This window comes from Papaver somniferum, chromosome 9 (genome assembly GCF_003573695.1).
Source record: "Papaver somniferum cultivar HN1 chromosome 9, ASM357369v1, whole genome shotgun sequence".
In the NCBI taxonomy this organism is placed as follows: domain Eukaryota; kingdom Viridiplantae; phylum Streptophyta; class Magnoliopsida; order Ranunculales; family Papaveraceae; genus Papaver; species Papaver somniferum.
This window is the reverse complement of record NC_039366.1, coordinates 18,236,123-18,259,444: the sequence shown is the minus strand read 5'-3', so window position 1 is coordinate 18,259,444 and position 23,322 is coordinate 18,236,123. Positions and strand designations below refer to the sequence as shown.

Sequence of the window (23,322 nt, the reverse complement as noted above, 5' to 3'; positions counted from 1 at the left end):
TTCCAGTCAATTAGATTTTTTCAGTAAAACAGTTTGTATGTAATTCCAACTTGGTTCGGGCTTCTTTCTTAATCATCAACAGGATCCTAGACTCAGTTGTCTCGATCTAATATGTTTTTGTTACTCTTTTCATTGATCGATGTCAAATGAACCCAAAATTGTTGGACCAGAGTGGAAATATTTGAAGGGATTCCCCATGAATAGGATGAATAGCAGTGGCGGAGCCAACTAACGGCAAGGGTAGGCGGCTGCCTACCCTGCCGGGCTGACTCCCAAGCCCAATTCTGTCTATCCTAAACCATTTTCTCCACGTCCTAAGTATTTTCATGCTCTTGCTAATAGAAGGATGTTTAGGAAAAACATTGACAATTTGTGTAATGATGATGGTGTTTGGTTTGATAAAAAAGAAGATATTGCTAACTTGCTTGTTGATCATTTTAGAACTGTTAGTACTTCCTCTGATATTGCCTTAACTGACGATGTTTTTAACATTATACCTATTGTTTTAAATGATCAAGATAATGGCAGGTTGACTGATATTCCAGATGGTTTTCAAGCTGTTTTTTACCAAGCTAATTGGGAGATTGTTGGTAATGATGTGTTTTGTGCTGTGCAAACTTTTTTTGAAACTGGTTTAATGTCTAAAGAATTTAACAAGACCTACTTAAGTCTAATTCCAAAAACAGATGTTCCTAAAAAGGCTGTAGACTTTAGGCCCATAGGTCTTTGTAATACAATTTATAAAATTATCTCTAAGATATTAGCTAATAGAATGAAGCCTTTTTTAAAGCATATTATCTCACCTTTTCAATCTGCATTTGTGCCAGGTAGAGCTATACATGACAACATTGTTATAGCTCATGAGATGATACACACTATGAAACATAAGGAAGGAAATAATAGTACTATGGCTCTTAAATTAGACATTTCTAAAGCCTTTGACAGGCTAGAATGACCTTTTCTTTTGGGTATGCTTAAGAAAATAAGTTTCAATGGAAAATTTTGTGGTTATATTGAAAAATGCATTACTACTACTAAAATCTCTATTCTGCTTAATGGTTCTCCTACACAAGAATATAGCCCTACTAGAGGTATAAGACAAGGGGATCCTCTATCCCCTTATCTGTTCATCATTGACATGGAATATTTTTCTAGGCTCTTGCTAGTTGCTTCTAATAATCATCTCATCTCAGGTGTGAAAGCTGCCAGAAATGCACCTGCAATCACTCATTTACTGTTTGCAGATGATATTCTTTTATTTGCTAAGGCTGACTTGTATAACATCTCAGGTATTTTGAAAGTTATTAGTGATTTTGTTAAGTATTCAGGTCAAATGCTTAACTTTAATAAATCTAGTGTTTATTTTAGTAAAAATATGAGTACTGACAATAAACAATTTCTTGCTAGAGCTTTAAACATGTCTGAAATGCAAGACTCTGACATCTACCTTGGTGTTACTTTGTTATTAGGAAGGGATTAAAATAAAGGTTTTAAACCTCTCATTCACTCCTTTAGCTATAGATTAAAGAACTGGAAAGGAAAAACCATAAATCAATCTGCTAGATCTACCATGGTCAAGCATGTTCTAAATGCTTTGCCTACTCATCAGATGGGAAGTTTCAAACTTCCCAATAATACTTTGAATCAACTGGACTCTGTACAAAGACACTTATGGTGGGGTCATAAAAATAATAGAGGCTATAATCCTATAGGTTGGAACAAACTTAGCATTCCTAAAGCTATAGGGGGACTAGGTTTCAGAAATGTTGAAAATTTCAATATTTCTCTTCTTGCTAAACAAGCTTGGAAAGCTTGCAGTGGAGAAGATACTCTCTGTGTTCAAATTATTAGAGCTAAGTATGCTAACAATGGTAGTTTTCTTCATATTGATAAGTTAAAAGAGGACTGTTCTTGGTTGTGGAGAAGTTTCTATGCTGGTCTTGAAGTGATTCAGAAATATTCAATTTGGTCTGTCAGATGTGGCACAAAAATTAGTATTTGGCAAGATTGTTGAGTTACTGGTTTAGATAGCCCACCTGTTCCAGTTACTGGAGCTTCTAGTTTTGAAAATTATAATTTTGTTTATGATTTATTCTTACCTGGTACTAGAACTTGGAATGCTGATGTTATCAATATTCTTTTCAACCAGGATTGTGCTGCCATGATTCTTAGTATGCATATACCATCTAGTGGTGAAGACTGTCTCATTTGGAAACCAGATAGAAAAGAAAAATTCTCTGTGGAAAATGCTTACAACATCTTATGTAGTCATTATGTGAATACTCACGTTGTTTGTGACACTATTCCCACTGAGATATGGAAACATTTATGGAAAACAAGAGTTCCACATAGAGTACAACTTTTCATATGGAAGTGTATATTGTTCCTGTAAGAGATTTTCTTGCTAGATATAATCCTAACATGACTACTCAATGTGCCTTTTGCAACAACAATGTTGAAACCATTAACCACCTTTTCTTTGATTGCAGTTATTCTAGAACTATTTGGTTGGGTATGAATATCAATATTTCTGTTATCTCTGAGCAATATTCTAGTTTGATAAATTGGATCATAAACTGGTATATCTCTGCAGATCAAAACATGCCTCCTCTTTTCATTTTGGAAGAAGATATAATACAAAGATTCATGTGTACATTATGGTGTATATGGAAGGATTAGGTGTTCACTAATCTTTCAGGAAATACCAAACCTCATCAACAAGGAACTATTTGTAGAATCAACTATCTTCTGCAACAATGTAGTAAAAATTTAGTCAGGGACTGTAATTATAGTTGTACTACTTTGCAGGTTAAGGAATGGTTACCTCCTGATAAGTACTATGTAAAGATTAGGGCTGCACATACCCGACCCAACCCGCCGACCCTACCCGTACCCTACCAAAAATACCCGCACCCGATTCAACCCACCTAGGCATGGGTCGATTATGGGTGAGGCACGCCAGAACCCACCTATCTTGAGTCGGTTGCGGGTAGAAACTTCCGTCACCCGAACCGACCCACCCACCCGCCCAAAACTATTCCTGACCCTTAGATTATCTAATTCTAACCTAGAATAAATCGCAACTGTTGAGATGAAATAAAAGGCCTAACCTAATCGCATTTTCACGAACCCTTCTCTTTCGCGGCCTCTTCTGTCTTCTCTCCTTCTCAGACAGACTCCATCACTCCAACTCCATTCTTTTTTCTTCGCTCAGTCTCAGATTCGCTTTGTGGATCATCGGCATCACCAGAAGCAAACCAATAACGAAAGGTAAGATTAGGAACCGTTGTAAACTTGTAATTTTTTGATGATGTGATTTCTTGTAATTTTCAATTTAGGGTTTATCTGTTTAGGGTGTTGTTTTTTAATTTCAGTTTGGAATGAATTGGTATGATGTTATAACTCAGTAATGAAGAGTTTAATCAGTATATTCAAAGGATTCTTGAGAAACCCAAATTGGTATTTGAGAAACCAAAATTTGGGTTATTGAGAAACCCAAATTGGTTTTGCTTATTTTACTGATTCATTGAGATAGTTAGATGAGACGAATACAACTTGTTTGTATAAATGATAATATCAGGGAGAAGTCTTACTGTGGACCTCGCTGTTAATGTTTATGTGCTTTTAGAGGTGTTATTCTTCTAAGCTGCAACAATGAGTATTTGGAATTACTCATTTATGTTCAGAACCAGTTGTTTGATTTTAAATTTTAAATCAATCTCAAATCTTTAGTACAACCTAGTTAATTTATTTGGTATTTGAACTAAGTCATGAGTATGGTGTTCAATTCAGTATGGTGTTAGTACTTTTAATTGTTGCAAATATTCAATTGAGTATGGTGTCAGTATCTTACCAAATACGCTGGCATTTTAGGTCGATTTTGGATAGGTCTGGGAAGAAGAAGTATTCTGCAACAGGGTGCATAGATTATTTCGTTTTTTCTTTAATTTTCATGATTTGTTTTCTCTATCGCATTCTGTTTTATGTATTTATTTATATATTGGATCTGTAAGGTGATCAAGTGTTGGTACATTTATCGTGGCAACGTTCGCCATTTATTTCAAAAACCTTGAAACCAATTGTTACATCCATTTCCAAGAGTTCAGTCTCACACAACATTGACATGGAATCATAAAATATATCTGGAGAACTTTTCAACTCGTGAAATAGTACCATTATTATTCTATTTACAAAGCTTCCTATTTAATATGAGAACCTTTGAAACTTGTGTGGTTGTAGGTTTGCAAATCATCGGATGTGGCTAGCAGAGTTGAAAGTCAACTGAAACTTGTTATCAGGCCTATGTATTCAAATCCTCCCGTGCATGGCCCATCTATTGTGGCCACCGTCCTGAAAGATAGGTAATAAACGTACCCAGCAGCTTTGAAGACTCTTAAGGCATAGAAGTTAATAATACAATGTTATTTGTTAGTTTAGAATTAGAGCGTTTCTTTCTTCTTTTTTTCTGAAGGCTAGACTAGACTGACTATGGAACCATGTGATATAACTCCTGCTGCAGGAACAACTAATTCGTAACATAGCTCACAAATCTATAAATATTGAAACAAATATAAAATGGATTCAGAGTCTGTATATGAAATTCATTTATACATCAGTACTCGTACTATTGCTTTGGATGTCAACTGAATCCTATGCTAACATGATGCTTTTACAGAGACTTGTACAATGAGTGGACTCTAGAGCTGAAAGCTATGGCTGACAGAATTATAAGTATGCGTCAGGAACTATTCGATGCATTACGTGCAAGAGGTAAAGCAGTAATTTGTTCATCAAAAAACCCAACAACGTCTCACCTTCTTTCTGTTCACCTAAAAAGCTTCCAACAGAGACGTCTCTATATCTCAAGCACAATGTCCATTAATCTTTCTGTGGTCTGTGTAAAATTCTGATAGTAAATATCAGTTCAAGTTCTCAAGAAGTTTAGTGTGTGATGTGTTATTGTTGATTATTGGTAAGCAGGTACACCGGGTGATTGGAGTCACATTATTAAACAAATTGGGATGTTTACTTTCACTAGTTTGAATAAAGAGCAAGTTGCTTTCATGACTAGAGAATATCACATCTACATTACTCAATAGTAATGCACTCTTTTATCTTTTGAGCTTTGAACAATTGAACTCTGTTCCTTTTTATTGTTAGCTTTATCAACTTTGGAGTTTGCAACTTTGCATCAAGTTTATAATGTAATGTCATTTTATTTTATGGTGGGTAACCCACCACCCACCCGACCAAACCCGCCGTAATGTGGGTCGGGTGAAAACCGACCCATTTTGATGTTGGGTCGGTTGCGGGTCACAACTTCTGTTGCCCGCCATCAGTGGGTTGGGTGGTGGGTGAGGCCAAAACCGACCCAAACCGACCCATGTGCAGCCCTAGTAAAGATCAATATTGATGGTTCATATATGTCAGAAACCAAAAAAGGAAGCATTGGTCTAATCATTCGTAATTGTGCAGGTCAATGCTTAGGTGCAAGAGGAGTACAATTGGGAGAGGCAGTTTCAGAGGAGTATGGAGCTGAATATTTTGAATGTAAAGCTCTAAAAATAGTTGTGGAATGGATGGAGGAACTCAACATTACTTATGCAATCTTTGAAGTGGACTGTGAATCTGTAGATAGATCCCTAAATGAAGAAGAGTTGCAGGTCCATTGGTTTAATCAGAGTACTCTTTTACAAGTTAGAAATAACTTTAAAACCAAGCAATTCTGGTTTTGTAAGTCTGTACTCATACAAAGTAATCATGTAGCTCATTTACTAGCAAAAAAAGCTAGGGAGGAAAACTCAAATTTTAATTTGGAAGGAAATCTTCCACCTGATATCTACTTATCAGTAGAGAAAGACAATTGTAATATTTCCTCTTAATGAAATAATTTCTTTTAGTATAAAAAAAAAAACTAAATTTTGCCTTTTGACTACCAACCGTTTTTGCCTCCCCATAAGCAAATTTCTGGCTCCGCCCCTGATGAATAGGATCAAATTTTTCTGAATAGAAAATTCATAGAGACCTCTCAAGAACACAGCACTTTCGTCAAGTACGCTAGTTATGTTTGCAGTGCAATTTTGGAGAGCTATGGGATAAACTACATACCCTACTTGTCAGTCCGTAGTGTAGTGTAAGTTCTTAGATCAAGATTCTAAACCTCGTCTTTCCCGCTTCCCTTTGCAGGAATTTTTTTATAGAAATTAAGTAGCGACACTGATACCTTAGAACGTCAATTCACAAAAATGGTAAACTACATGAACGTCAATTCACAAAAATGGGAAGTACAGAACATTTATGTATTTAACAATTCACATAGGAGGTCTAAGTTGTGATTTTTAAGGCGTGTTACGCGCATAACAACATTCAACTCTGTCCGAAATGGATCAGTAAACAAACTCAGGTGTGGAATCTCATGTCTCCTAGCTTTCTTACTTTTCTTTACACTCCTCCAGAATGGCCGAATCATTTTGCCTCCACTATGGGATGTGCAAATCACCAAGACGGATGGCCAAACCCATAATTTTGATGGTTTGTACATCGGGACGCATCATCTGTCACGCGACAGCCAGATGTTGCGTAAGACTGAGTCAGGTCACCAGGCTGAGTTGGAATTCAATCTGCAATGGATCAGTAAACAGAATACTCAAGGCACGTCATGTAACCACATCATAAGAAACAGAAACTCATGGATTCAGCTAATCAAAAGAAAAAACATTCAGTGGATCATGTACACACTTCTACGGATTCTTCTTTTCTTCTCCCAACACACAACCAAAAGAGCAAGAGGGAATTGAAAAAAAAAAATCTTGGGCTTCAAAATTCTAGGCAACATGAGAGAAACATTCTAGAGTAACTTTTGTTCACATTTTAAATCCTACTTCCTTTGCTTGCTACTAGATCAGATTCTTAATCATCAACGTACTTGTAATTCCAATTCCAGCATTTTCATGTTCTCAGACTTGAACAGAGCAAATAAAATTTCAGTTCCAGCATTTTCCACTTACTAGGGTATAGCGAATGAAAGAAGTTAAAGGGAATCTCGGTAGCAGAAACGGAAACAAATCAAGTCCGTGAAAGTTCAACAATTATAGTGGTAATATGGATAAATTTTAGTACAACAATTTGAACTATTAAGCTTCTGTTGTGCATTTTCAAGTTTTTTTTCCTTCTCTTTTCTCTTCTCCACGGTCGTTAGCTTCCATGTCGAACTAGTAAAGAATTCATGGCATACGATGAGAGATGTTTCTTCTTCCAGTTAACTCTGAACGGCGGCTTATACTGAAAGAGTGAAAGTTCTTGTGCACCAGCCTTTAATGGCTTTTTGAAGGTTTGGACAGACATCACCATTCAAAACATATCCAAACCATGCCAACAAAATGCGCCGTTGATCTTCTAGCGGAAGTTCGAGTATTATCTTCTCAATATTCTCTTCCACCACTATTCGATCAAATGATGTAAGTCTTTGTAAACAAGTGTAGTCATCAACCAGTGGCTGAAACCATGTCGCTAATAATAGCTGTCGGGTTTCATTCGCCAGAAGGATTTCCCCTTTTCCTATACCAACAAAAAGTCGTGTTGTTATGCAGCTGACTAGACGGCGAGAGGGCATCCGGAATTTCGTGTGTAGGTTTGCCAGCTTTCGTTGATTAGCCCACATTAATGCAAACTCCTCAGCCGCTTGCCTATCAACTAAAATTTCAAGCAACCATAAAAGGTTATCGACTTCTAAAGATACTTGTTTGTCCTTGGACTTATCATAATATCCAGCATAGTATCTAACACGGGCAGCTTCCTTAAATAGTTTCTGCAGTGAATCTAAGCAGCTTCGACATGAGGATAATATAATTTTGTTGCATGTTTCAGCGGAATTAACATCACTAAGAAGACTGTCTTTTTCTCTTAGAAGTTTCACCACCATGGATTTTCCCACACGTCGACCTTCATTTCCATCAGTTTTAAGAACCTTCCCCATGATGTTGGAAAGTATGTTCATAGAGGGACACGATACAACCCACCACGGAACAGCCTCCAAGTATTTTAAACATGTAAGTAGGCATGTCTGGAAACTGAGTAATTCAAGAACCTGCAAATCAAAATGTAAGAGGAAGTAGAAGAGTTTGCATTCACTTGGTGCTGAATAGAAAACCTTAAACGGAAGAATTTGCTCGATGGTAGCTGATAAATTTTGAGGATGTGGACTGTGGAGACAAGTCACTCTTGCACTTTTGTCTAGCAGAATCTAGACAAGCATATTGCACTTTAATAATAACGGTACATATGGCGGGTATGCTGGATGGACACATTTATAGAGTCAGCACTATGCAGTTCGTTGTCAGTACCCAGAAAATATTTGCCATTAATCACTCCTATGTTGTCCAATGCGAGGGAGGTGCCTGCAAAGGCGCCTAATGTGCACTATTCGTAAAGTGGGTGTGTCACCAATAAAGCGCCTATTCGTTACTTCTAGTTAATTTTTGTTATTTTTGGTCGCATTAAGCGCACCTAGGCACCTATAATGCATGAGACGAATGGTTGGCGCCTCACGCCTCACACAACATAGATCACTAGCATGAACACAATAACCAAATTAACGCATAAAGAAAGAAAAGTAGGAAGACAGTAAACATCATAATACTCACATTCAACAGTTGAAACTTGAATCCTAATGCTCCTCCTCTAGCCAAAGGATCCGAGTGGATTAAAGACGCAATAACAACCAGGCAATCCAAAACAATTGCTCTTAGCAAGTCCAGCTTAGCAAAATTCCGCTCGCGATATCTCGGGAAACCAATAAATAAAGCAAGGAACGCAATTAACCCAAGAGTGGGTATTGATTGATAGAATCCTAACAATGGAGTCATTGCTAATCTTAAAACTGGGAATTTGGTAAGTAGATTTAATCGGTGGTTTAAGAATGGGATGATGTACATAAATACTATAACGAATATCTCTGTAGCTGGAATTTTCTGAGTAATTTTAGTATTTGCTTCATATAATGTTGCTGCCATGCAGACTGTACTACTCTTTGTTGAAGAAGAAGAAGAAGAAGAAGAAGAAGAAGAAGAAGAAGAAGAAGAAGAAGAAGAAGAAGAAGAAGAAGAAGAAGAAGAAGAAGAAGAAGAAGAAGAAGATGTGAACCAAAAGTTAGGGTTCTGTTGGGTTTTAGATGAAAGAAATTGGAGTTTGTATTTCTGGATGATTATCTGAGGATTAGGAAAAGAGAAAGAAGCCCTGATCTTGCCAGCACGTACGGACGCTGGTGATACCAACAGGGATGCGGATTTTCTAAGGGTTTGCTGTTGATGATGAAGATTACAAGGATGGAGAGCAAGACGGACCAGATGAACACAAGAGGAAGAAGCCATAAGCCCTAATTTTGAGCAAGTACGAAATTGAGAAAAATCCAATCTCCTCGGCTCCTCGTTATGCAAAACTTAATATCCTGCAAGAACCAGGCTTATTTGGCCCCCGGTATAAGACTCAAGAACATCATCTGGATGACACTATAAAAGAGTCAAACCTATGAAGACATCCCAAATAAATTAGCAACACCGTCCGGGTGCCTCAACATACATATTCCCATGGGATTGCAAAAATTGAGGCCACGGCTGACCTCTCTGCAAAATAATCATTGTGCACGTGGCACGATTATAAAAAAGACGCAATGAAGAGTTGTGCATCCGAGAGAAGCACGGAATCATGAGAAGATCTGGTTTACGAACTCTCGGAGGTATGTATATAAACGACCAGTCCAGATGAGACAACCTATCGATGATGTGAAAAGATCCGTTGGGGATGTGCTGTGACCAGGGCCGGCCCTCACATTTTACTGCCCCAAGGTGAAACTAAAAGGAAAAAATACGGTTTAGTCCAAAACCGTCCACAAATATAAGGATTAGTCCATCCCGATCCAACTAGGTACACATTAGTCCAAAAAAGATGCAAAGACATTAATATCCTTCACACGTTTTCTGTAATCCACACGTGATGCGAATTAAAACCATTATTTTCCTCAAAACTTGAACAAAATCTGGAATAAAATAAAATCATTTAACTGAGAAAAAAAGAAACAAAAACTAGTGAAGATTCAAATCAAAACCCAAGCTATGGATGAACATCGCAGCAGCAGTAACATCATGGTGAAGAAGATACAACAACAAAACAGTTCAGAATCATCATCTAAATTAAAACAAACCAAGAGCTTCAAATAGAACAAAACGACAACAAGCATTAGATTCAACATCTAATCAGGTAGTAAAAGATCAAAAACCACCATTATCTTAAAGGAAATCGGCGATTGAAGAGAAATCAAGACCTTCAAAGAAGAAAAACAACAACAAAAGAAGATTCAACATCTATTCAAGTAACAAAGTGTAAGAACATCTATTATATATTGGACTATTATTTATGTATGAGTGCTATTTTTTTTAAATTTGTTCTGATAGTATACAGATCTGTATACCGACGTGTTGTTTCAGGGATGTATGGCCTATTATGTGTCTATGAATGCTATTTTTGTTACATAGTGTACGAATATGTACACCGACATGTTGTTTCAGGGATTTATGGCTTGTTTAGTGTGTGAATGTTGTTTTTGTTTGATTTTTTGTTATAGTGTACATGTTTGTACACCGTAGTGATGTTTCAGGGATGTATGGACTGTTCTGTGTGTATGAGTGTCGATTTTCTTAGATTTTTTGTGATAGTGTAAAGTTCTGGACACCGCAGTGCTGTGTCAGGGATGTATGGATTGTTCTATGGGAATGAATGTTGGTAGTTTACAGATTTATTATGGTAGTGTATAGATTTATACATTGTAATTCTATTTCAGGGATCTATGGACTGTTATGTGGGTATGAACGTTGTTTTTGTTAGATTTGTTGTAGTTTTGTACGGGTTAGTACAACAACATGCTATTTCAGGGGTATATGGACTGCAATTCCATTTTACTTAAATTAGTTGTGGTTGTGTACATGTGTGATAGCTCAAGGATGTATGGCTTATTTCGTGGGCATGATGTTTTTTTTGTTAGATTTCTTCAGGAGTTACATACTTGTACGCCGATGTATCATGTCATAGGCAATATGACATGTTTTGTGGTTTTGAATGTTGTAGTTTTGCCATTTTTGTAGGTGTGTACATACTTGTACATTGTTGTATCATGTCATGGACATATGTCATATTTTGTGTGAGCATGTATGTTGGGTTTGTATTGTAGTTGTGTACATACTTGTACACCGATGTATCATCTCATGGGAATATGACCTATTTTGTGGTTTTGAATGTTAGGTTGTGCCATTTTTATAGGTGTTACATACTTATACACTGTTGTATCATTCCTTAGGCATATGACCTTTCTTGTGTGAGCATGAAGATTGGATTTGTAAGATTTCTGTAGGTGTGTACATACTTGTATACTAGTATGTTATGTCATCGATATATAATCTGTTTTGTGAGTACCAATGTCGCGGGTTCTATAATTTTCGAAGTTGGATTTGTTGGGTGTATATACTAGTAAGCTATCTCATGGATATATGACATGTTTCATAATTTTTGAAGTTGAATTTTTCTGATTTTTGTAGGTGTGTACATACTTATTGGAGATGGTAGCATCAGAACCTGGAAAAACCTGTCGGTAATCCTGCCAAACTGTAAAATATCGCAGAAGATAAAGAATACCAAGATTAGCGTGTGAGTAGGAGAGAAACAACTTGATTGCTGTTTAAAACTTTCTTAAATTATCTGTAACTTTCTTAAGCTTTTGAAAACTATGTTTCTTAACTTTCTTAAACAAGTATTATTACTAGTAAACCTTGAATTAATCTTATTATTAGTGTGAATGATGTTTTGAATGTAGATTTGTGTCAGATTTACATGGTATATTATAGGTAAAAATAAATAAATGTATAGATGATGGTGCACATGTACTGACATGTTAGAAAACTAAAGTGCACATGATGTTGAACATGTACTGATATGTTAGAAAATTATTCATACCTACAGAATTAAAGACACATGTATTGAAGTAAAAACCAAAATAGATTCTTAAAATAAATAAGATAGTATCATCCATTTTAACAAGTTACATGAATACATAAATCACAAAGCCGTAAGCAAGAAAGGTAGTAAATCATCAAGGCAGTGGTAAGTAAAGCACTCAGTGCACATCATAGGTATTCTTTACTTCTCCCTAACAATTTTATTGTGTTGAGTTCTTCGTTTCCAAATGGAGTCCTGAATATGTGACTAATGATCTTGTCCATAAGAGCTTTTACCTGTCTCTTAGACATCAATATGATAATCTTCAACCAGAAAAATAAAACATAAAACACCAATGAAATGATCTGGAAAAAGCAAAACAACATAAAGTTGTGGAACCAGGCGCAGATTCAAAAACAATAAACATGTGTATAAATATGTACACATGAAGAAAAAAGCACGTGTACAACTATGTACACTTAGTTGCAGAACTATCCACATATTCAAAACAATCAACCTGTGCACATCCGTACCCATAAAATGCCATATATAAATGATACAGCACAACGTGCACCATTTTATACGCACATACAACTTGAATCGTGTACCTAAGCAATAATATCAGTACCCATATTGAATAAAATCACTTTGAGCTTGAGTCCCTAAATTTATAACATACAAAATCATATAATTCCTAACGAGTATGAAGTGTGACATATCATCAATCCGAATAACATCTGCATCATTACTAGGGTGAACTATGCTCAAAATAAGGTTTCAAGTTCAATTGCGATGGTAAAGAAACTTACCCTAGTGACATCCACCATTTATAAATAGAATAATCAAGAGGTAATCATCTCTGCATCATATCCATGTCCAACAATCTTCATTAACTGTGACCAAATGATTCATGCACCTGTTACAAAAAAAAAATAATGTCAAAGGTGGATAAGGGTATAAATTCATACCAATAAAGCATTCCATTTAATATTGAGACAACACAATGGTGTAAAATTATGTACACACCTTCAAAAATCCAAATCCAACATCCATATCCGTAAGACTTAGCATAAAGTCATTAGACACCATACTAGTATATAAATATTACACATCAGTAGAAAACAATAGAAATAGAGCAGTGGCTCAAACAAAACAACCCATGCATTTATCAGAGAGAAAGTTTTAGTGTAAAAATATAAACGGAAGTACCAATATATGACAATGCTCGGACATGGTTGGTACCCTATATATTACAGTAAAAAACATATATCAATATCATATACGGTGTACATTAAAGTGAATGAACATGCTATATAAAGTGAAATATATACTAGTGTATAAACATTTACACCTCTACATAAACTAACAACTTTTAGCATCATACCCACAGGACATGCCATGCATTTATCAAAGAGCATCCCGGTGTGCAAAACATGTACACCTCTATAAAAACCTAAAAAAATCTAGCATCCATACCCGTATGACAGACCATATATTCATCACACAGCATTTCAGTGTACAAACAAGTACACATCTACAGAAAAATACCAAAATCTAGCATATATACCAACAAAAATGATCATGCATTCATCACAGTACATACTAGTGTCCAAGTATGTAAATATTTACATAAAAATAACAAAATAGAGCATTGATTCAAACAATACAACTCAAGCATTCATCATAGATAATTTCATTGTACAAATATGTACACATCTACCAAATAGGGGAGAATGCTCACCATGATTCAAGATAGCATACACAATCTTCTCAGACATGGTTGATAACCTGCATATTACAGAAAACATATATCAAAAACACATCATATAAACAACATACAAAATATCTCAAAAAATAGCATTCTTAGGTTCAATCAACACACAAACGATAAATCAAATAAATAATAAAAAAAATTAGGTCATATCTAAAAGATATTAATCGAATCTAGTAACACAAAGATGTAACATCGTAAGATCTGAATCATATTTAAATTTCTTATAGAATTAATTTTTCGAATCAACCTTAAATCACAAAAAATCAAAACATGTACAATGTATAAGAAAGTACACATTCCGCATAGTAAAAAAAAATCAATTATTCTATCAATGTAAACCATGAATAACCATTAATTAAACAAACAAATCAAGGAATAAAAAATAAAAAAAATAAAACATCGATCGATTTCATATCATACATCCAAAAACATATAAAAAGAAAGATCAAAATGAAAAACATAAATCAAAAGAGTTTCATGAAAATCAAAACCTAACAAATAACAAAATCAAAACCAAAATCAGAAATCAAAAGACCGAAAGCAAGATGAAAGATAAAATTGATTTCATCTCATGCATTCAAAAAAAAATCAAAAACACATAATCGAAGTAACAAACAAAATCGAATGAAAGATGCGATTGAAATCTTAGTCTCTAACCTGAGATTGAAATCTGATGAACAAACGATTGTCCAAGAAATTGGCTCAAAATATCTCTCTGTCTCCCTCCTGGTTTGAATCTGAGATCTAAAAATTAAAAAATCATTCTTATTTCTGTATGCTCATAAGGAAGGGAAATTATGGTAACAGATTAGTTTGGATCGTTACGAGTTTGGACTAACTCGTAAAATTTTTGGACCAAACTGTTTACACGAATTTGTTTTGGACTAGGGAGTACTATGCCTGAGGACGCTGGACTAGAGTGTCTAAAGCCCACTAAATTTGGGACTAAACATCAATTTCTACAAGCTAAAATTGTTTCCCCATGGAAAGTGTGTCTCCTTCTCGTTTATAGATGATAGTTAGATGATCAATTTGATGGGGATACAGATTACATAACCCATGATTTAACCCTTAAGAATTCTACATTTTCAAAGCACTGACATACAAAACATTTAATTGAACCCAACTTATCTGATACTGTTAGAGCACTGCTCGGTCAAACTCGCATGCGTTGCTATCTCAAGCATGTTTGTCAATGTTAGTGATCAAAACTATAAGTTTTGATTTTTAGTCTCTTATATCTATGTCTCAGACTAGGATAGTAAGTGCAATTGAGCTCAAGGACTTCATGGCGATTCATCATACAAGTAGAAGATCTACTCAAAGAACCGATGGAACTTCTTGACAAAAAGGTATGTGGAGACTTGAACTTATTTGTCACTCAAAAGGATATCTATTATATCTCATACTCTTTGGTATATATATAGATTATATCATACACATTTGGTATTTCGAGCAGAGTATACCTCGCCTATCTATATCTCGAAATATATGTTGGTAAGCTTTTCGCTTCGACCAAGTTTATCTTTACCTACTGACGAAAGTCATGAATGTTTCGATCACTTTGAAAATTGCTTTGACGAGAAATAGTATAACAACTATATAACGTCCTCTAAGAATGTTCCAATGATTGGAATGAGAGTTTAGATTACATAACCAATGGATTCCTTGAATTGAAGTTTTGAACTTTGTTGATCAAGAGAACCGGAAGAATGGAAAGTGCCAAGTCCGCGAACTCAGTCCGCGAACTGCCGAAGTTCTCAAACCCGAGAATTTCTGCTGGAGTTGACAAACTATTTTCGTGAGCCAAGTCCGCGAACCCAGTCCGCGAACCGGCGTAGTTCTCGAACCCGAGAATTTCTGCTGGGTGTCTTAAGTCCGCGAACCTAGTCTGCGAACTTGACAAGGTTATATATCTAAAGATGATTTCTGAACTTAATCTTAAAAGACTAAGGAATGCATTTTCAAACCGTGGATATTAAAGTTCATGAACTGATTCGATTGAATCAAATCATCTTTACTACAATTGTGTCTTGTGTAGTTACATAAGATTTCCTTGAAATTGAATAACTCTCTTAACTAGTTCATTTGAGTCAATTGAACTACTTATGGTGAAGAAGAACATGGTTGGTATGAAACACTCATATGGTTAACCTCTTTGGGTAGACTATTGTTGAACCAACAATGTACACGTTTGTTTGCGGTTAACAGACCTAGAAGTGTACAGTCAATTGTGTTTGACAAGCTAAGTTTTCGATCTAGCGGTTGAGAAATATTAGCTTGAATCTAAATCATATTTTTATCTAACGGTGATTATTGATTTCTTTGTAACTAAGGAAAAACCCTGATTTTAAAGGCCATATAAAGGAGATATCTAGTATTGTGCAAAACTAATCCCCACACCTTACGTGTGATACTAGTTTGCATGCTAGAGTCGTTTCTCCTTTAACCTTAGGTTTTCTTCTTCTAAGACCAGGTTAACGACTTAAACACTTCATTGGGATTGTGAAGCCAGACCGATACTACTTTTATCGTAGTTATGTGATCTGATCTTGCATATTCTATCGTAACAGTAAAATCATATTGATTTGCTTGAGATCGTGAGAGTTCTCCGATAGGCAAGATATAAAAAGTAATCGCAAACACCTTCGTCTCATTGTTTGTGATTCCACGACATCTTGTTTCGCTACCACACGATTAAGATTGTTGTGAGGTGATTGATTAATCTAGGCTGTTCTTCGGGAATATAAGATCGGATTATCAATTGGTTCCTGTTCACCTTGATTATTATTGAAAGACGGAAAAAAAAAACTTTTAGGATTTTTCTGTGGGATTTGATAGACTTGTCTGTGTGAGACAGATTTGTTTATTATTAAAGCCTGCGATTTTGGGTCGTAGCAACTCTTAGTTGTGGGTGAGATCATCTAAGGGAATAAAGTGCACAGTATCCTCCTGGGATCAGAGGCGTAGGGAGTACAATTCTACCTTGGATCAGTGGAAGACTGATTGGGGTTCAACTATAGTCCAGTCCGAAGTTAGCTTGGAGTAGCGGCTTAATACATTGTGTATTCAATCTGGACTAGGTCCCAGGGTTTTTCTGCATTTTCAGTTTCCTCGTTAACAATATTTTGGTGTCTGTGTTATTTCTATTTCCGCATTATATTTTTTATATAATTGAAATAATACAGGTTGTGTGTTTGAATCAATCAATTGGAAATCCGACCTTTGGTTGTTGATTGATATTATTTGATCCTTCGATATTGGTCTTTGGTACCATCTAAGTTATTCCTTGTGTTTGATTAGGACTCGATGATTTCTATTAGCTTGAGTAAATCAAAACAAGACAGAGATATTAACTCGTTGATATACTTTTAGTTGATTGAGTCTTGTTGATTCTATTGAAAGTATATTCGAGTTAGCCCATACATATTTCTAAGAGAAATATTGTTTGGTGTTGTTAGACCCCCGCTTTTTCAATTGGTATCAGAGCAGGAAAACACCTTAAACCTAATAAGTTTGTGTCTGATCGTTCCCGAAAAATTATCCCATGGGAAATTTCTTTGGAAAACTTTCTCTTGGCATCTGTAGCGCACGCCAGATTTCCTTAAAGATTGTTCAAAGATTATTATGGTTAAAACCTCTGGGTTCTCATGATGATCTTACTTCATCTAAAAGGGAAGATTTAGATGTTAAGAATCAATCAGAAGGAAAAATTAAAGGGAAGGAAAGATTGAGAAATTGCTCTACACGCTCAAGGATATGGAACCTCACTAGATTAACTCTTAATCTCTTTAAGGATTACTATCATAACAGATCGATTGATAAAGATCTATTTAAAGCGTTCGAAGGCGTGTTTAAATTCTTAAATAAACTTAAATCAGTTAAGTCTAAGAATCATTCCGAAAAAGGCTTTGTACGTGTTAAATCTTTTAATACTGTGCAACCCAGAAATCGGAAGTATCCTCCTTCTATCCAGAAAAAACGAAGGATAGAAAGCTCTAACTACCCTGACTATCATCATTATTTTGATTATACCACAGGGACTGTTCACACATATACCAGAAATGTCGCATGAGAAATCCTCTGCGCATTATGCCTCTTGGTAACAAGGGTGGCATTTCCACATGTGTATATATCTTGGAATGAGGCAAGAAATGGTTTGAGTTTTGTACAGTTTTGTTGTTCTTTGTTTGAATATCAATTTAGCTTTCTATTGCATTCTGTGTCGCTCCCTTGTGTGTTGTCACGGATTGCATAATCTTTATTGTGTGAACTGGCAAGTAAATCCCATCTTCCCTTATGGTTCACGGTTCATAAACGGGTCCAAACCCATGTGTGCTCTTATAAAGAAGGAGTCCGCGTACCCTAGTCTTCTTCTTTACCCGTCCGCGTACGTGAACCTAGGGTTTTGTGTGTTTTCTCCATTAAAGCTTCATTGGAGAAATTGGAAGAAAGGGTGTTCAAGATTCAATCCAAGTAAGTAATCTTCTCTGGATCCTTTCATATTTCTAGTCCCATGATGAAACCTAGGAGCTCTAAAAACTCAAAATCCTCTAGCTTGAATTCTCCTTGTGACCAAAACTCTTTTACAATTAGGTTTGTGGATGAGTCTTATGCTAGATTGTTTGATAAGATTGTTTCACAAGGTTTTATTCTAGAAAAGAAATTGGATTTCTCTAGTGGGCATGAAGAGGATTTGTTTTTCTTTAAAAAATTCAAGCTTGGAAATATCTTTGATGGTCTTGGTCAAGGATTTGATTCTCTTACAAGGATTTTCTAGGCTAATATTCATGATGTTGATTACAACAAGATGGAATTCAACTCCATGATTGGTAGAGAAAGGTTTCTTGTTGACAGAAAATTAATTTCAAGGATTACAAATATACCGTTGGGGAACGTGCGGCTACCTAGACCAAGTGATGAACGTCCATCTTGTGATGATATCTCGGTTGGGCTTTGTGGCAAGAAGGTCGTTTGGAGTCAAGGAAAGTTCCCTACTAATGATCTTAGTATTGCTTTGATAGCTTTTGGAAAACTTGGTATCCTCAATCTTTGTCCCTCCACAATTGAAAATTCTTGGTGGAGTCATGAGTTTGCGGAATTTGCCTATCTCCTTGAATCGGGTATTTCAAGTCTCGATATTTGTGGTTTCATTATCTCTCAAATGATTTCGATGACTTCACCCGTCAAGATGTTGGGTTACCCTTGCTTGATTAGTCAAATTCGTCGTGATCGTGGGTGTGATTCAATTGGCAACTCTCTTGGGGTCCCCAAACCGGTTCTTCCGTGTACCTTTAGGCGCATAAGGGAAAATGCTTGCAAGCGACAAAGAATCGGTTCTCTTGATTTTAGTGATCCTACTACCATGAGCCTTCTTCTAAAAATTCATAAAGGTGTGTGTAAGGTTGATTAAAGAGTGAAGTGTGTTCAATAACAATTGTCTTTGGTTGCAACGAAGTTTCCCGAGCTTGAGGAAGAATTGAACACAATTAAAGCATCTTGGAATGTCTCCGATGAGGAAGAAGATGCATAACATGTGTTCTTGATTATGCCTAGGAAGTATTCTTTTTGTCTTAGTAGGAAGAATAACTAGTGCTTTGAATAGCGATGATTGTGACTACACATAGCTTTTGTTTTCATCTTCTTGTTTTTAGGTTTTTGGTTTAAATTCTAAAACTTTTTGGAGGATGATGTTTTTGCAATATTTAATATTTTTGATTTGTTATATTGCAACTTGTTATGGGATACTTTGATGTTTACGTCCTTGAACTTTGTGTCCCATATTTTTGTCAAAAGTAAAGTCGTTAACGATCGGTATTCATGTATTGATCTAAGGATGAATAGAGTTTTGTCATACACAAAAGTTAAGCCTATATTGTCAATCTTTCACGGAAGATAGGTTAAAATCTTTTGTTTGCGAGGATGATGTCTATTAAATGTTGTTATTCTTATAATGATTTAAGATAGAATGAATCCTTGTGTGGTATCCACGGTATTGATCTTCATGTCATGGACATATGTCATATTTTGTGTGAGCATGTATGTTGGATTTGTAAGTTTTTGTAGTTGTGTACATGCTTGTACACCGATGTATCATCTCATGGGAATATGACCTATTTTGTGGTTTTGATGTTAGGTTGTGCCATTTTTATAGGTGTTACATACTTATACACTGTTGTATCATGCCTTAGTAATATGACCTTTCTTGTGTGAGCATGAAGATTGGATTTGTAAGATTTATATAGGTGTGCACATACTTGTATACTAGTATGTTATGTCATCGATATATGATCTGTTTTGTGAGTACGAATGCCGCGGGTTCTATAATTTTCGAAGTTGGATTTGTTGGGTGTATATACTAGTAAGCTATCTCATGGATATATGACATGTTTCATAATTTTTGAAGTTGAATTTCTCTGATTTTTGTAGGTGTGTACTGATATTGATTTTTGATTGTGATTGTAGTAAATAGGATTCGTTTCAAAGATTTGTGAAGATTAAATTTAAAGGTTTAATAAAATTATATACAAAAAAATATTAACAATGGTGAGAGGTACTGGGACTAAGAATTTCACCAAATTCCATTCATGTGATCCAAATAATAATTCCATGCAATTATAGCTCAAATATTAAATCGTAAGCATGGAACATCAAACATTTAAGTAAGCATGACCCATCAAATAAAATGATAACTAATTAATTCGAACCATAAATCAATTAAAAACAAGTGCAAAAGTCATAAAAAGAATTATTAAAATTACCACATACGTGAAATAGGGCTCCATCCGTCGTCCCAGTGTTGGGATTTAGCTTCTCATGTTAATCACTTGCTCAAAATACATGTTTGTTGCTCAAAAGTTGATTAAAATGATAAAAATGAGTAAAACAGTGAATGTACGACCCACAGAAGGCGTCACAAAAAGAACGATAAGAGACAGGTGTTGCTAATGTTGAGACTGCACTGCGACCCTCCAGTGTGCGTCTTAGACACTGTTGATTAACGACTGTCTACGCCAGTCTGTTCTTCGTGTTCTTGGTGTTCTTCATCATCATCAGCAGCAGAAACATAGTTTGATCAACTCGTGATTTCTTGCTCCTGAGCTATCCTCTCGACCTCCAACTCTCGACAACCCTTCTAGGACACCCAGGGAACCTATTTATACCCAACAGCGACAAGAAATCACGCTTATTAACTTTCCATGATCCTCCATTACTCGGTGTTAAAAGAAAATATTTTCCGAATATTTTCTTCCCTGAAATGATTCTCAACGCGTAAACAACTTCTGATACTCCCTTATTTAGCTTCTACAGGCATCTTCAATGACTAAGTGTCATCCAAACACGAGAAGCACACATCAAACTTGCTGAAAATCCGTGAATATCATTTTCAAACCCGTGTCGCCCTGATTTCTTCCACGTGATTATCCAGCCAAATTCAGTCGAAACAATCACCCATACCAGCTCTGTTATGATATATTACATGTTTCCACAAAGTTTCAGCGATTGAATCGCACAAAATCACGTCCAAATGCAATCGAGAAAATATGCCAGTGAAGAGCAAATATTTTCCCGCAAAAATATTTTTTTGAATTTGTGAAGAAGGTCACCCCTTATCTAGAGGTCTCCCCCTCATCCGTTGATGGAGTCCGAATAATGTCCCTTGGGGTTCCTTTAATCTTCATACCAAAATACTAGTGGTGTAGATTCAATAAAATGATGATGATGGGGAAGATGCTAATGTTATGAGGAAACAACTACGTAAAAGGAAAAGAACCACTTCTTTGTTTAGCACAGATTTACACATGGTGGTGGTTCTTCTCCAGCAAAGCCACCCTGGCTTTGCGGTGGAGACGGATGAACTCCAAAATCTAAGATTTAGAAATTGAAAAACAAATTGATCAAACTTGATAAGTTTTTAGAAGAATGGATGGCTAGCTATTAAGTCTCAGCTAAAATATATACCACATAACATAATAAGTTTGGGTCATGAACCAAAATGTCCATGATTAAAAAGCTTACGAAAACATCCAACCCTTAAAAAGATTCCATGTTTATAAACCCCATATCACAGCCGTTTATAACAAATATATGTTGGGAAGCAATTATGGTCAGTCAAATAAATGGACAAAACAATGAAATCAAGTGTAATGAGTAAACCCTAGACGAAACGGGCAGATTTGTGACCCGTATAAGACTATAAGTAGTATAGTTCTCTTCTACCGATAGAGTTGATCCAGTTTATGGCTGCCTCCCTCAGTCTATGTAGAGAACGAAAGGAAAAAAGAAATCAAACCCTAACCCCTAGTAAAGTATGCGGGGAGATTTTAAGCTTTATAAGTAGTATAGTTCGCCTCCGTAAGAGTAAATCCAATTTGCGCCAACCTCTCGTCTGTATAGAGAAAAAAGAGAAAACAGAAATCAAACCCTGACCCCAAACAAACAACTCTTTCATTTCATGATTGATATTCAATGGCAACAAAACAATATCATGGCAGATCCTTTAATAGCAGCATCAGCAACAACTTATTCTCGAATTATGATTCTTCCTCTCAGAAATACCCAATCATGTGCGTCGGGTTCTCCCTTATCTTTACAGCCTTGTTGTATTTTCAAAGAAATGGAAATTTTCAGCATGTTTTAAAATGGAAGAAAAAGATGAATTTTGGTGAAGTTCATTAAGAGGACGGATTTCCTCAGACCACTTGTAGATGAAACCAAATAGAAAATAACATATTATGAGGCTTGATTATATCAGTGAAACATGTACCACATTATTCAACAAAAACTCATGTATTCTGTAAAATCTTTTCTTTTTTTTTTTTGTAATGAGATCTACCTCTATGTTGTTTCAAATTTTAATCTGAATTCTCATTTTTAGATATTATCCAACCATCATAGCTGGTCTCTAAACACAATTCATTGAAATTTATGGTGAGAGTCGGTTAACAACCTTGTTTAGTTTCAAAGGTGCAAGTTGCAACACTAGTTTGAGTGTAAGTAACAGTGATTCGGTTTTACTAATAACATACCAAATGACAACACAAGTACAAGAATAAAGCACCACTAATGGGCGAAGAATAAGGCAACATGTCGAAAAGAAAAGTTATCAAGAAATAAATACATCTTTTTTTTTCTTTTAAAGAAATAAACACAGCATATCAAAGTGAAAATAACAGATCAAAGAGAAAATAATGAGTCTATAAGGATGGATTATATCAATGAAGCATGTACAACATGATTCAAGAAAAACTCATGTAGTCTGTGTAATCATTTTTCTGTCATGAGATCTGCCTTCGTTGTTTCAAATTTTAATTTGTTCTTTTTTACCCTCTAGGGCTCGAATTATTTTTAGATATTATCTAACCTATCTAAGCTAATATCTAAACTCAATTTGTAGTAATTTATGGTGAGGGTCAGTGAATAACCTTGTTTAGTTTGAAATCTGCAAGTTCGAACACTGGTTTTGTTTCAGTTTGTATGCGTCTCCTCGTCTGATTAGTATAAGGCATATTCCTATGCATATGGAAAACATCAAGTTTTGTCATATATGCACCCACTATGGGTAT

At 35.6% G+C, this 23,322-nt stretch overlaps 1 protein-coding gene across 1 annotated transcript; it reads right to left on the bottom strand.

Annotated features, from left to right (window-relative positions):
- Positions 1-7,276: 7,276 nt before the first annotated feature.
- On the bottom strand, positions 7,277-8,864 carry LOC113311504 (BTB/POZ domain-containing protein At3g50780-like). Its single transcript, XM_026560338.1, has 2 exons — positions 8,643-8,864; positions 7,277-8,086 (listed from the first exon to the last, which is right to left on the bottom strand). Exons 1-2 carry the CDS (start codon positions 8,862-8,864, stop codon positions 7,277-7,279), a joined length of 1,032 nt encoding a protein of 343 aa, XP_026416123.1.
- Between the last annotated feature and the right edge of the window lie 14,458 nt (positions 8,865-23,322).

What these genes read in the sequence shown, in the direction of transcription:
- LOC113311504 (XM_026560338.1), bottom strand. Translation starts at nt 8,864, where the DNA reads ATGACTCCATTGTTAGGATTCTATCAATCAATACCCACTCTTGGGTTA. An exon ending in TCAAGTTTCAACTGTTGAAT is followed by an intron (nt 8,087 to 8,642) that starts GTGAGTATTATG and finishes TTTGATTTGCAG; the next exon opens with GTTCTTGAATTACTCAGTTT.